The sequence below is a fragment of the Molothrus ater genome, chromosome 28, assembly GCF_012460135.2.
Source record: "Molothrus ater isolate BHLD 08-10-18 breed brown headed cowbird chromosome 28, BPBGC_Mater_1.1, whole genome shotgun sequence".
In the NCBI taxonomy this organism is placed as follows: Eukaryota; Metazoa; Chordata; class Aves; order Passeriformes; family Icteridae; genus Molothrus; species Molothrus ater.
In genome coordinates this window covers 452,942-466,788 of record NC_050505.2, presented here as the reverse complement: position 1 = coordinate 466,788, position 13,847 = coordinate 452,942, and the positions used below count along the sequence as shown (strand labels likewise).

The window sequence follows — 13,847 nt, the reverse complement described above, 5'->3', positions numbered from 1 at the left end:
ATATCCTGAACCCACAAAGCTGTGGCAGAGGGAGAGCAGTTTTTGCAGTGGGCTGCCCAACCTTTAAGGAGATAACAGAGAAAAGGCACCTGTGGCATCAAAGTTTGAATCATGGAATGGTTTGGGTTGGAAGGGACCTTAAAAATCATCTTGTTCTACCCTGCTGCCATGGGCTGTCACACCTTCCACTAGTCCTGGATGCCCCAAGCCCTGTCCAACCTGGCATTGGACACTCCCAGGGATGGGGCAGGCACAGCTTCTCTGGGAAACCTGTGCCAGGTCCTCACCACTCCCAATGGGAGGAATTTCTTCAGTAAATCTCACCTAAATTTCCCCTCTTTCAGTTTGAACCCATTACTCCTTGTCCTGTCACTACAGATCTTGATGAAGGGTCCCCCTCTGGTTTTCCTATCAGCCCCCTCAGATCCTGGAATTCTCTATTTCCCCATGTCTCTCACAGGCTAAAGCAGTGACAGCAGGAAGTGCTTTGTCACCTCAGCTTTTTCTGTCCAAGGGAACTCACTTTTCCAATTTATGGAGCTCTCTGCATCCTTGTGAGTGTTGTTTCTCACAAGCAGAAAACAAGAGCTCCAGTCTCCTTACAAGATTTAGCAAACCAGCACCTTCCCATCTCTGGATCCTGGCACGGAGGCTGATACAGCACAACCCAGAGCCCAGCCTCTCCCACAGATGATTTTATATTGCTTTGCTCTGACAAGGTAACCCCTGGAGGATTTCTGCTCAGCAAGGAAAATTATGTTCCAAATCTCCCTGATATACACATTTCCAGGTTAGCATCTCTGTGACAAAGTAAATGCAGAGCTGTGATCAAACTGAACTAGGAAAGCCTACAAGACGTGCCCTCAGCTGGCATAAACTGGTGTGTTATTAAAGCCAAGGGAACTATAATGGAACCACTTACAGCAGCAGAGAATTTGAATTTGTGTCGTATTAAAAGCAGAATATGAGGCTACAGCAAGATTAGCAGCAGAGAACAAATGTCTTTTTATTCCAGGAGCAGCTGATGAAAGGAAAGCAATTCAGAACAGGGATGTGTGTGCAACCTGTATCCTCACCAGATGAAGGCACACACAGGGACTGAGTGCTTGGTTGTGGTTGTGGGATCTCATCCTGTTGAGATTTTTACCTCAGATGCTTTCAGAGAGGGTTTTGACCTCAGACCATGGTGGACAGTAGACTGAGGGGGGGCACCTAGTTGGGCCACAGTGGGAACTGTGGGTTCCTGGGAGCCAGTGTGCAAGCAGGACTATCCTACCTTGGGTCAGGTTTCCAGTTCTTTATGCCTGTTGGTTCAGGACCCTTTTCTGATAAGGTTCTGGGTTCATGTTTGGGATGGGACCTTTGCTTTCAGATGCCCCCATGCCTGGCTGTGTTTGCCCTGCCCATGAGTCCATGGAATCTGCCTCTGTAACCTGTGGTTGTCACCTTTTGTTATTTTCACTATTAAAGTTTTGTTTTCCAGGCTAATCCATCGCTCCCATTCCTCATTGTTAGCCAGATTCTCCCAGCCAAGCCGAGCAAGGAGATCACAGTGAGCTTCCAGCTCCTTATGTTGTGATTTAAAAATAGGCTTTTATCTCTCATTTGAAGTATTTCATCTCTTACTTCAGCTGCTAAAGTTGGTTCAGCCACTGCCATTCCCCTTCAGCGAGCCATTTGTCTGGGTTTTTGCTGTACTCCCCAGCACATGGTTCCATGTCTACAGAACCCTGCTGGCTTCACTCTGGCAGGAAGTTTTCCATGTGGGAACTTTATGGAAAAGTCCACACGTCCCATTTTGGTGAGGAGAGAGGAGAGGAGGCCGATGGCCGGGTTGCAGCAGCCCTGAGTGAGAGCGCTTGGGAGTGGAAACACTGAGAGCCCCAGAAGTGCAGCAGTGCCAGCACAGCACACTCTGCAGAAGCCTGACATAAAGACACCTTACAGGACACAATGAGCTCCCACAGCAGCCTCACTGTGCCAGTTAGATTAACCCTTGAAATGTATAGCTAATTTTTATATTAATCTTTCCAACAGTTTCAAACAATCTTAGTGTGACTCCTTCCAAAAAAAGAAAAGAAAAAAAAAGAAAGAAAAGCTCAAATATAATCAGGCTGAATGGAAATATTTGGTTGTATATTCTGTAGGCAGACCCATGTCGTGACAGCAGTTGGGAAAAATATTCATGTGGAGTAAAAATGCTTTATGAAACCTCCTCCTTACACCCCCAAATGTCACCACTGCCAGAGTGGCCTTGGATGAGCAACAGGGTAAATTAATTAATGAATTAATTAATTCAAACCAATAGCAATCACCAACACAGCTCCTGCAGCCCAAATCCCAGGCACCCACCTGTGTAAATGAACCTGCCTGGTGCTCCTTTGCAGAACTGTTTGGATTTGTAGGACAATGTCACCTCCACCACGCCGGGGATGTGCCGGGGAGGCGTCTGCACGCGGATGGCGTGAGGTGTGATCAGCTGGGAACAGCAACAGGACAGCGCCATCAGGGCTCTGCTCTATCCTTTCACTTCACCAGTAAATTACAGAAAAGTTTGGGTTGGAAGGACCCTAAAGATCACTCAGTCCCATCCCCAGTGAACACCTTTCTCTGTCCCAGATTTCTCCATGTCCTGTTCAACCTTGCACACTTCCAGGGATGCAGCAGCCACAGCTTCTCTGGGCTGCCTGTACCAGGGCCTCACCCTAAAAAATGTCATCCTCATTTCCAAGTCTACCCTTGTTCACTTTAAAACCACTCCCCCTTGTCCTGCCATCACAGGCCTCAGTAAAAACTCTTTTTAAAACAATTATCACTATAGATCAGCAGAGGGATACCCCTGAGTTAGATCCTCGCCTCCAGGGAGAGGATCACACACTTTAGGATGAATTGCCATCAAGAAACTTGTACTGTTAAGCCCATTGGTTAATTGATGGCTTATTCCTGGGCCCAGATGGATTTTTTTTCTCCTTCCAAAATTTAAACCCTTTCTTTATTTCTCTACCTTTGCTTATGTAAATAAACCTGTGTAAATAATAAACCCTGCGGAAAAACTGGTAGAGTAACATTCATTAATTTCAACAGTGGGTAAAAAAAGATATGGGAATATCAAATGTCTCCTTCAGCTCATATCAGGAGACAATTTCTAATAATTTCTTTGATTTTATAGACACCTAGAATTGTTCAGTTCCATTCTGGGTATCATTCAATAATAACACAGAGCAAGGAAAACACATTCCATAAATTCCCTTCACACAGGTTTCTGTGTCCCACCTCACACAGCACCATGGAACAGGAGCAGGAATTAACCCCATTCCTCCTCAGAAAAGGGAAGTCTCCCCAGCTCAGGGGCAGAGGGGCAGCTGTACCCACCTCACTCCACACCAGCATGGTCCCAAACACCACCTGCAGCCCATCGAAGAAGTTGTCCCCGATGATGATCACCATGGCTCCCCCCGTGGTCCACCCCTCGCTTGGGCTGATGGCTTTGATGCAGGGCGTGGCTGCACAGAACAAAACCCCATCAAAACAGCTCTTTAAGATGTCTTTTTTTATCTCCCCAACAGCTTTGAGGCCTGGGTGTAAATCCCTGGAGCAATTCCTGTAAGTATCAAACATCCCAAGTGATGCAAAACCTGCATCACTGGTGGAGAGCTGCTCCATCCATCCACACCTGGGAATTCCTGAGTTCCCACTGCTAGCAGAGGCCTAGGACAAGTCCCTTCCAGCCATTCACCCATGAAGGCTTCTTACCACTCCACAAACCCCAGTATGCTGATAAATAAATAAACAAATAAACAAACAAATAAATAAATAAATAAATGTGTTTTCTGCCTTGCAAGTGTTAATTACTTGCCTATTCATTAGTGGCACTTAACATCGTGCCATTAAAGCCTAATAGGCCAACTGTAGTGGGTGTAAAAATGAAATGCTTAAATGATTGTGCAGAGACTGCTTAAAAAAACAAAATAACACCCACTGATTAGCATATGATCCCACAGACACAAACCCTGTGGAAAAAAAGGTAGAGCCACATTCATTACATTTATCAATGGGTGAAAGAAGATATGGGAATGTCAAATGTCTCCTCCAATTCATATCAGGAGATAATTTCTAATAATTTTCCTGATTTTATAGAGCCTTTAATTTTTTTTTTATTTCTCTCTTCCATTTGCTCAAGGCCTATGGACTATGCATCCCATCAGGAACCCAATATGGTTTCCAGGCCATAACCAAAGTCAATCCATCACTCCATTCCCAATGTTGACAGGGTCAGAGGTGGAGGGGAACTTTGGCAGTGCTCCAAAAACATGAGACTCCTTTGAACAGCCAGTCAATCACATCCAATCAGTCAAGGAAAAACTGGATGGCTTCCTAGGCTAGGAATCCTGGGATTTTCCTTCTACCATTTCACTGCCCGCTGGGGGAGAATTAACACCACTCCGAATTCTTTACTGATTCAATCATTTTCTTCCAGTTCATTAATTCTTCTTTTAGGTTGATACAGGGCACAGTTAAGAAGCGGGGCAGCAAAACATTATAATGAAATAATATCCCTGCTTGTCTTTTCTACTAACATCACCAGCTCTTCTCACTTTCAGTGGCAGCAGGAGAGGGAAAAGCAGGCACTGATAGCACTTTCCAGCATTTTCCAGTCGTTTTTGAGCACTGTCTGTGTGAGGGAGGCGGAATGTTTTGGGAACGAAGAGGGAGAGGAGGGGCCGAACGTTTTGAAACTTAACAGATACAAGAATTTGTAATTGCTTGAATACAGTCCCCAACCCATCCTGGAGCTGGCCATGAGTCTGGCTTAGCCAAACAAACTCACATCAATTAGTGTCAGCTCCCTCTGCGCATCGTTAGGCTCCGTGCACAGTTTGTTTAAGGGAACCAGTGACACTTTTTCATACACATCTTGTGCTGGAACGGCTCTGTTTAACTAAGATGTCATCTTGCCTAATTTGCCTGAAATCAAATCTATCCCAGCTGAATGAGAGAGCTGAAATTTAGATAACACTTAGTGTTTCTGTGTTTTTCATCTTTGCAGTACATACTAATTAATAAATTGCAGGGGGATGGGGAGTCAGTCCCTTAGATGTGAGGAGGATCATATTTTGCATGCAGTAGACACTGTTTTCCTGCCTCTGCCTTCCCCAAACCCCCTGAGGCTCTGCAATTCCCCCTTAGCTCTCCTTCCCTCCTGAAAACAAACAGAAGTGGAAGAATGGGTAATTTCTGCTCTGCTCTCCAGACAAAACTCCCACCTTCTGAGGGGTCGAGTCTTCTTGCTCTCCGCCCGTGCTTGGAGTTGTTGTGCACAAACATGTTGTCAGACACTGCCAGCACGTGCCCATCCACGTTCACTGTTGTTGATAGCACCACCTGGATATTTAGAAAGAGAAGGAAAAAACAGCCAGATAAGCAATTTATTTGAAATTCAACTTGTTAAGGATTAATTATTCAGTTCAGCTAAACTTTACACCCTTGTTCTGTAAAATGGCAGCACACCCTGCAGGATTTAAGAAGGAGAGAAAATATTTTCAGCCTTCATTCAGTGCATTAATTGCATTTAACACAGCATCCTGTGGGCTGTATAGAAGCCTCACTGTAAAATGACCCAGTTCCTGCAGGATGCAAACTCCATGAAAACAGGACCTAATATCATGCCTGGGTTTGATATGTGAGTATATGGTGCCTCCTGAAAAATCATCTGAGCCTGAGCGCCCCAAACCAAGCAGCAGGTTTTAAACATCAACCTCCATGACTGGGCTCCAATCTGAATTCTTAGAGGAAATAACTGTATATATTAATTAATTCCACTTTAGTTTTACTGTATCCAAAGCTCTAAATCCCATCAATCCAGATAAAGATGTGTGACTTCAAACCACAAACTTTTGGGAAAAAACAGTGTTTTAACTCCTGAAAGAAGATGCCCTCTGACTGAGTGGGTTTGACCATTAGTTGGTGTAAATGAGCTTAATTCCATCCCACTGCCACACCTACAGTGCAACACAGCCATGGAGAGTCAAACCCTGGATGTGTTCATGGATTTTCACAGCCTCAGATGTCACAGCTGAGGTAAGAGAATGTCAAGCTCTAATTGTTGATAAAACTCTATCCAGCACAGAGCAGGAGAGACCTTGCCCTCCCCAGGCTTAGGCGAGCTTAAAGAATACTTTCTTTCTCGAGACAACTTTAATTCATTCCAAAAGGCTCTTGTCATCCTGTACTCTTATACTTCTCAAGCATTCTTGTCACAGAATGTGTTGCTTTTGTGTGCCAACTGATTTCCTCATTCCCATTAGGGTGGGGTGTGACTCCATCCAAAGGGAACGTTTCCCGCATGACATAGCTGAGCCCACTCAGATGCACTTCATTATTTTCCCTTCAACAATGGAAATAAATTTTAGTCTCTCACTGGCCAGCCCAGAACACACTGTGGCAAAGGGGAATAGGCCTGAATTATTCCAGTGTCTGAAATATTTACGACAAGTGTTTAAATTGCAACCAAATGTAAATAAAAAGTGTGTCTTGTATATACAGTTACACTATGGAACAGAGACATCTCTGAGCTCACTTACACGAGTGGAATAATACACACCCACCTGCTCCCAGGGAGAGAATAGAGGCAGACTTCAAGTGTTCACACATAGAATAGAGTCATGGAATGTCCTGAGTGGAAAAGGGACCCACTGGGATCATCCATTCCAGCTCCTGGCCCTGCACACACCCCAAAATCCCACCCTGGGCACCCCTGGAGCAGTGTCCAAACCCTCCTGGAGCTCTGGCAGCCTCAGGGCTGTGCCCATTCCCTGGGGAGCCTGGGCAGTGCCAGCACCCTCTGGGGGAGGAGCCTTTCCCAAAATCCAGCCTTTCCCTGATCCCCAACCTTTTCCTGGTCTCCAGCCTGACCCTCCTTGGCACAGCTCCAGCTGTTCCCTGGGTTCTGTCCCTGTCCCAGAGCAGAGGTCAGTGTTGGAATGACCATTTGGGTTGTGCACAACACAAGAGCCACATTTTGGTAGGAGATGTAGAGACCCCCACAGCAATGGCAGAGTAATGGCAAGAACCAGTCCAGAAGACAAGTGCTAAGCATCCTCTGCTCCCTGAGCCAGCAGGAATGGAAGATGCACTTCTAGACCTCTCTCCATGTCTGGTTCCATTTTTATCCACGTCTCCCATCCATGACAGGAGGGCCAGAGCTGCTTGGCCTGTCACAGGCTGGGACCCAGGGTGAATAAACAGAGCATTCTCATGGACAGGACAAGATGCAAAGTTCAGATCTGGAGCAGAACCTTCTCGAAGTTTGGGACCTTTTTTGCTGTAACCTGAATTTCTGCAGAGACCTTTGTCATTGGTACACCACCACCACCCAACTCCTCATCCATGGTGTGGAGAAAGGACATGTGAGAACATGGACATCAAAATGACTGAATTTCTTCACTTTGCCCCAGCTGTTCCCTCTTGCCTGATGGAGACCACAATACAATTGTTTTATTCTGGAGATTCAAAGCCAATGTTTTATGGATAAAAGGAGGAGGAATGTGCATTCCACCATGGTCTCTAACTCCCAGGCCCTTCCCTTTCACAAGCCAACTGCTTTCCCCCAGTGAGTATTTCCTGGGTCATGAAGGGTGACCCTTTCCATCTGGAATCAATCAGTCAACTCCTGACAACTTCCTGAAACACCTCACTCCATTTCCTGTTCTCTCCCCCTTCCCTCTTTCCCCCTGGTTTGCTTCACTCTTCAAAACTGCAGGCCACAGCAGCTTAATGTTAGAGGGTCAGACACAGTTAGACTCCAAAACACTACACAAGAACACCTTTGACCTTCAAAAATCTTTACATCTTAGCTAAACAAATCAAGGTCAACATTTCTTACCATTACCTTGTTAACCATTTCTATGCACTTTTGCCAATACCCTCCTGAACACGTATATATCAACAACACTTGTTCTCCCAACGTCGTAAAATAGTCCAAGCCCTTTTTAAAAAACCCTGTATTTAGTGCTGATGAAAGGTGATGTGCAAACTTCCCTGGAGATTTAAACTCTGACTTTTGCCCACACCACTGGCAAATGGTTCTGGGTAGTTTTTCTTTTCCTGCCCTGATGGCACCACTTCTTGTGTATGATAATTTGACTTCTTTGCCTATTCTCTGTGGATGATCTTTTACCTAACACCATTTGTTAATGCAAAATTTAATCTAAAGGAAATGATCTGAGAACAACAAAATAGTTCAGGTAGGCCATGGGTTCTGGTAAGTGAGGCTGAGGGCCAAATTTTAGGCACAGACAGCATAAAAACTTAAGATTTTGTGCCACCCAAAAGCTGGAGTAAACTGTCACCTCTGCTGAGGTTTCAGAGCACAGCAAGCAAGAAAGAAGTAGAGAGGACAATGTGTTATTCCTTCATCCTTCCAAACACAGATCCCATCTCCCTCAGAACCCCGGGGAATTAAGGATTCTAAGCTGTTTTCACACTCCTTGAGGTTCTCCCTGCCAATCTGCAAAGGTCTTCTTATCAGCTGAGAGGCCACAGCCATAAAGCAGTGGTACCCCAGCAGTCCTGGGGAAATGCTGGAGCTGTATCCACATTATTTTTGTTTCCCAGGTGGATTTCTGTAAGGCAATCCTTGCTCAGAACCCACAGGGAGGGTTCACCTCCCGTGACATCCAGCCAGAGTGTCTTTAGCACTTTAAACTCGGCTTCTCTGAGCCCTACTGCCCCTCTTTCACCTCCCTGCACAGCTCAGGGGGTTGTGTTTCTTTACAAACCTTCACCTGGGTACTACACATTTCCCTCCCCCAACTGTGTTATATCAGTATTTTTATATTCTAAAGTGTGCTGCTCTTCAAATCACAGATATGCAAATCCATTCACATCCTCAGATATAAAATCTGTATCGGTCACAGACACCTATTTAGACATATGGTACAAACATTCCAGGCATACAGGCATTTACTTACATGTAACATATCTCATCACTGTGTAAATGATCTCTCTCAAAAAATTCCTGTTACCATTCCAAGTGTGGAAAAAATTCTTTATGACATTGTACATCTGGAAACAATATTGCATTCCTGATGCACTTTCCCTTGTAACTCTCTAGTCACAGCACCATGTTATTTTAACTTTAAAAAAAAAAAACCACCCTGTTATGAGGATTTAAAATTATTATTATTATTATTATTATTATTATTATTATTATTATTATTATTATTATTATTATTATTATTATTATTATTATTATTATTATTATTATTACTATATTCCAGCTGAGTGGAAGGAAAGATGTCAGGCCTCATCCTGCTGCCTGGACTTGGACAGGGCTCCCATTGATGTCAACAGGAATTTTGGTTGAGGGAGTAACACAGGAGGAGAGCCTGGATAAAACGGGTTTGCCTCAGAGTTGGATTAGGAATAAGATAAACAATGTGGAAAATGCCAGCAGCCTCACTCTACTCAAAACTTCCATGGAATTCTTTGGGAAATCCTCTCCAGGACCCTGATCCTGCAGACTGGGGGCTGACAGCAAACTGGGCACCCTACCTTCCCCCCAGGGAAGCTGAAGGTTCTTGGGACACAGCCTTGGACACCACTCCTGGGTCACTGACACCTTGTCTCCTGCTGCTATCCACAGACAAACCACGGAGCTGCTTTCCTAAAATCATTTGCAGCCATTTCCACCTTCTGCCTTTGACACTCGTCTTGTTTTAAGGCCTGGTGATGAGGGAATTTATGGCTCACCGCCTAAATTTATTCCTAGTCAGTTTATACTTAACATTAGCTTTAAAATTATTATTTCCCTTCCTGACCTTCCTGAGGGTAATTTCAGAGAGCAGTTCCACCCCTCCCCAGTGCAAGTATTTGGGCCAAGCTCTTGTCCTGCCCCTGTCCCCTTAATGACCCATTCCTGCACCTGTTCCAATGTAATTTTGCTCTCCATTGGCTGTGGTTAATCCAGTGTATTGTACCCAAACAAGAATTCAGAGGGGCCCAACACAACAAATCTGCCTCCTTTCTGCTGGCAGTCTGAGACTGAGTGGATCTCATCTGTGGTTTGTTTTTAATGGATGAGACATCACTCTGGGAACTCTTTCCCCATGGATATTTGGCCTTCAGATCTGAGCACATTAAGCTCCTTGAGTACTTTTTCTCTTGCAATTGAGTCAGTCCTTCCCTTACTCACTCAGAATATAAAATAACATCACCTTTTGTTGGGTCAGTCAGAACCCGATGAAGAAATCTGCCCCCTCCAGGAACAGGCCCAGGCTCTGCTCACAGCAGCTGCATTTGTTTTGCAATCTCTGCCTGGGAAATTAGTCCCCCATCATGATTGTTTCGTGTAGTATTCACCTCTACCAGCAGCTCAGTGATCCCTGTCCATATCCCAGCCTGACCACGGGGGACTCTGGCACAGTCCTTCCCCAGCAGCCTGAACAGGATTCCTATTTAGAGCAGTTATGTTTTATCCTTGCCATCCTTTTTGCTTCCTACAGCCTACATTCCTAACTCCCAATATCATCCCACCCCTCTTAATAATTTTCCATTTCCCTGAGTGCCACAGAGCCCTCAGAGCTCTGGATCAGAGTGAGCTGGGTGAAATCCCAGCCCCAGCCAGCTCTGCTCACGTGCCTGATGATGAACTGATCCAACCACTCCGAGGTCAGGAAGGAAACCTCCCCAGGGGTGCACCTTGTTATTTTTCCTTTCTCTTTCTCCCTAGAGCATCTAGAGGAGGGGGGGTACCTGCCAGGAAACATTCCATGTCATGTTTTCTGCTGAAAACAGAGGGCAATTACTGACCTTTCTCATTTTGCTGCTAAAAAAGGACATTGGTTCAAAGCCGACCACTGCTAGAACCAATGTCTGCTGCCTGCTACCCCTCCCTGGCACTGCAGGACCTGTTTAATCACTGTGCTCCTGGAGGAAACAGAATTCCCAACCAACAGGAGCCTAATGTGTGAGCACCAGGTCTCAGCTGGAGCATTTCAGCTCAAGAGCCTCATCTTAATTCTACAGAATTATTGTCCCCCTTTACACACCGCTTGTTACCACTAAAGTATCATTGGGCTTCAATCAAGTTCTGCAGGAGAATTCCTCAGTAAATGGAGAGCATAGTTTTTGGGGTTTTTATTTTTATTTTAAGTTCCATTCCTGGCAGAATCCCTCACTGAGAACACAGCCTTGACTAACAATACCTATGTAAACTCAATTTGCAGAGGAGCTGAACTCAAACCCTGTGTTTGAATAAGTAATTTTGGGGTGATTTTTGCCTCAGTTTTCCACCCATCAGCTTTATTTGGAAATATTTTAATTTATAAATAACCAATATTTGTTTCAGTTAAATTCACAAGGACATACTGCTTGATCTCTGTGGGTTTTGGGCAGCCATCAAGTAACTATGAAAGTACCCCTTAGTTCTAGAAATATTCCCTTTCCATTAGTTCTAGAAAGAGTCTCTTTCCCTGCTTTAGCCACTGACAGACATTGAAGAAGTGATTCACAATAAAATCATGTTACTACAGGGGGAAAAAAAACTCACTAAAATAATGATCACACATTCCTTAACTTCTGATGTAAAACATAGTTTTCAACGGCACAAAATCATTGCATTTGGTTAAAAAAGGAAGGCAAGAGGATCACAAAGCAGCTGGCGTTGCTCTCCAAACTAAAGAATTATAGTAAAAAAACCACAACTCTTCGGGCATCTGGAGCTGCATTAAATTTACAACACAATGTTAATGCAACCTTTCCTCCCTTTTCTCTCCCCACCCCCCTTTTTTAATGATACACATGAAATCTAAGATTTAATTTCTCTTAATATATTACTAGTATAATATGAAATATCTAAATCTTGTAATGGCTCTGGAAGTGAGGCTGGGGCCAGGCTTGGACACTGGATCCAGTGCCTTGGAGCTTTGGGGATGAGCCAAGCCAAGCCCAAACTGTGCAGCTTCACACCCATCTTTAATCAGAAGCATTAGCTTGATGCTCTTCCATCATGAGTAACCATTGCTCTGTGCTGGAAAACTCAGTAGGATGCATTGTAGGGCACTATTTCCACATCTCATATTTGTACTTGTGTCTCATCAACAAAGCCTCAGGTCTGGGCTTTCATTCAGGCTCCATTAAAGAGCAAAAACACTCTTGGACAAGACCCTTTCAGGCCCAGGTTTCAGCAGTGATTTTAATGAGAACTTTGATAGAAGGATTTTCTCTGCTCTTTTGTTTAATAACCACAGAAGAAAAGGAGTATCCTGATGTGTCCTGGAGGTGTGATAGGCACTACTCCATTGAAAATGAAAATATTTGGTTCTGCAGGAGAACACAGATAGGAATTAAAGCACACTTAGATGAGCATTGCTGCAGAATTCTGTTTGCACAAGGAAAGCCAAGTGCTTGGAAGTGTCTGGAAAAGGAAGGACTTAATAACAACAGCTGTACAAATAATTTATTGGGGGAAAACCAGCAGAATTCTTAGATATGGCCCAAGACTGAAACATAGTGAATTAAATAATGAAATGAATAAACCACTCTGCTGCCCTGTGGTTTTTGAGCCTGCTTTTACTCTGCTCACAGGTTCTGCACTGGCAGGATGCACAACTACCCCTTCAAACTTAATAGACAGCTCTGCACATTCATTACTTTGCCTGGTGAATATCTTAACAATTAAAATGAAAATTAACGTGTCCAAAGTGTGCAAACAGACCACTAATATTTTAAAGTAATTTTTTTCCCCCACTTTTGACTTTCAGGGTTGCTGACAGGCCATGCCCAACAAGCAGCAGGCAAAAAGAATTTATCAAAATTTTAAAACAGAAAACTCAACAAACACAAAAAAAATCAACCAAAAATAAAAGAAGTGTCCAGAGGCCACTGGAGTGTTTAAGAACACTCCTAACTTTGGTGATGTTCAGGGAAGTAATGATGATGTCCTTAGAAACCAGGAGGCAGACAGAAAACAAGCTGTCTTTGCCCATTGTCCTTCCTGTTCATCATGGCTAATTTGCCTTGGAACACGGAGCTTTGTTATTCCCAAGGTGTCAAATTTTAGCAATTTGAGCCACTTTTTGTATCTTTTTTTATCCACACTGACCTCTGCAGCCCAGAACAAAGCTCAGCAACCCATGTGTCCAGCTCTGAAGCAGCCTGAATGAAGATCCTGCTCTCACTCAAAACCTCAAGAATTCTGTCATTTGTCTCAAAGGTTTTCATTCTGTAACTCTGAGAAAAGGTTGACATTTTGGGGGGGGGTTGATAAAAACTAAACTGAACTTAGTGGTTTTAAAGCCTGATCTTGATTAATTTGGAGGCCTGAGCTGAACTCTCACACTGAGACTCCCATGGACTGAAGGTGCAGGAGGAGTTGAAGTTATCCCAGAGAAACAGAACCCTGGAGTTTCACTTGGATCTGTTTTCCCAGCTTGGCACGTTTGGAGGCAGAAAACCCAGCTGAGGAGTCTATCCCAGCTCATTCTCCTCAATAAAGTGCTGATTTTGGTACAGAGATCAAAAGCAAGGCCAGGCTCTCTCCCATGCAGGAGAGCTGCCAGGTGGATGGGCTGAGGAATGAAGGAATTCCATCCTCAGCCACGGGACCCTGCAGGATTTGGTTCTGTTTCCCTGTTTAAGGTTTCCCTGGACATCTGAGGGCTCTGTCACATCCCCATTCAGGTGAGGTGACACCAAGAATAATGCTAAGAACACGGACAGATTTCTGCCCCCCCCAAAAAAAGTTTGATTCAAATTCCTCCTTCAGCTCAGCATCTGATGGACATCAAGGATTTGAGGATTTTTTGGGAGTAGCCAGCACGGGTTTGAAATCAGAGCTGAATTTCTCC

General features: G+C 44.3%; 1 protein-coding gene across 6 annotated transcripts in view; it reads right to left on the bottom strand.

Annotated features, from left to right (window-relative positions):
- Nucleotides 1-13,847, bottom strand: part of EBF2 (EBF transcription factor 2) — a 122,392-nt gene that overhangs the window by 16,821 nt on the left and 91,724 nt on the right. For 4 of the 6 annotated variants that reach the window (XM_036396665.1, XM_036396660.2, XM_036396666.1 and 1 more), the window contains 3 exons: nt 5,265-5,382; nt 3,373-3,503; nt 2,353-2,479 (listed from right to left, as the gene is read on the bottom strand). In XM_036396665.1, the coding sequence (XP_036252558.1) occupies nt 2,353-2,479; nt 3,373-3,503; nt 5,265-5,382 (376 nt within the window). Of the gene's footprint in view, nt 1-2,352; nt 2,480-3,372; nt 3,535-4,582; nt 4,586-5,253; nt 5,383-13,847 lie in introns of all 6 variants that reach the window. The other 2 variants (XM_036396662.1, XM_036396659.1) reach the window with 2 other exon arrangements.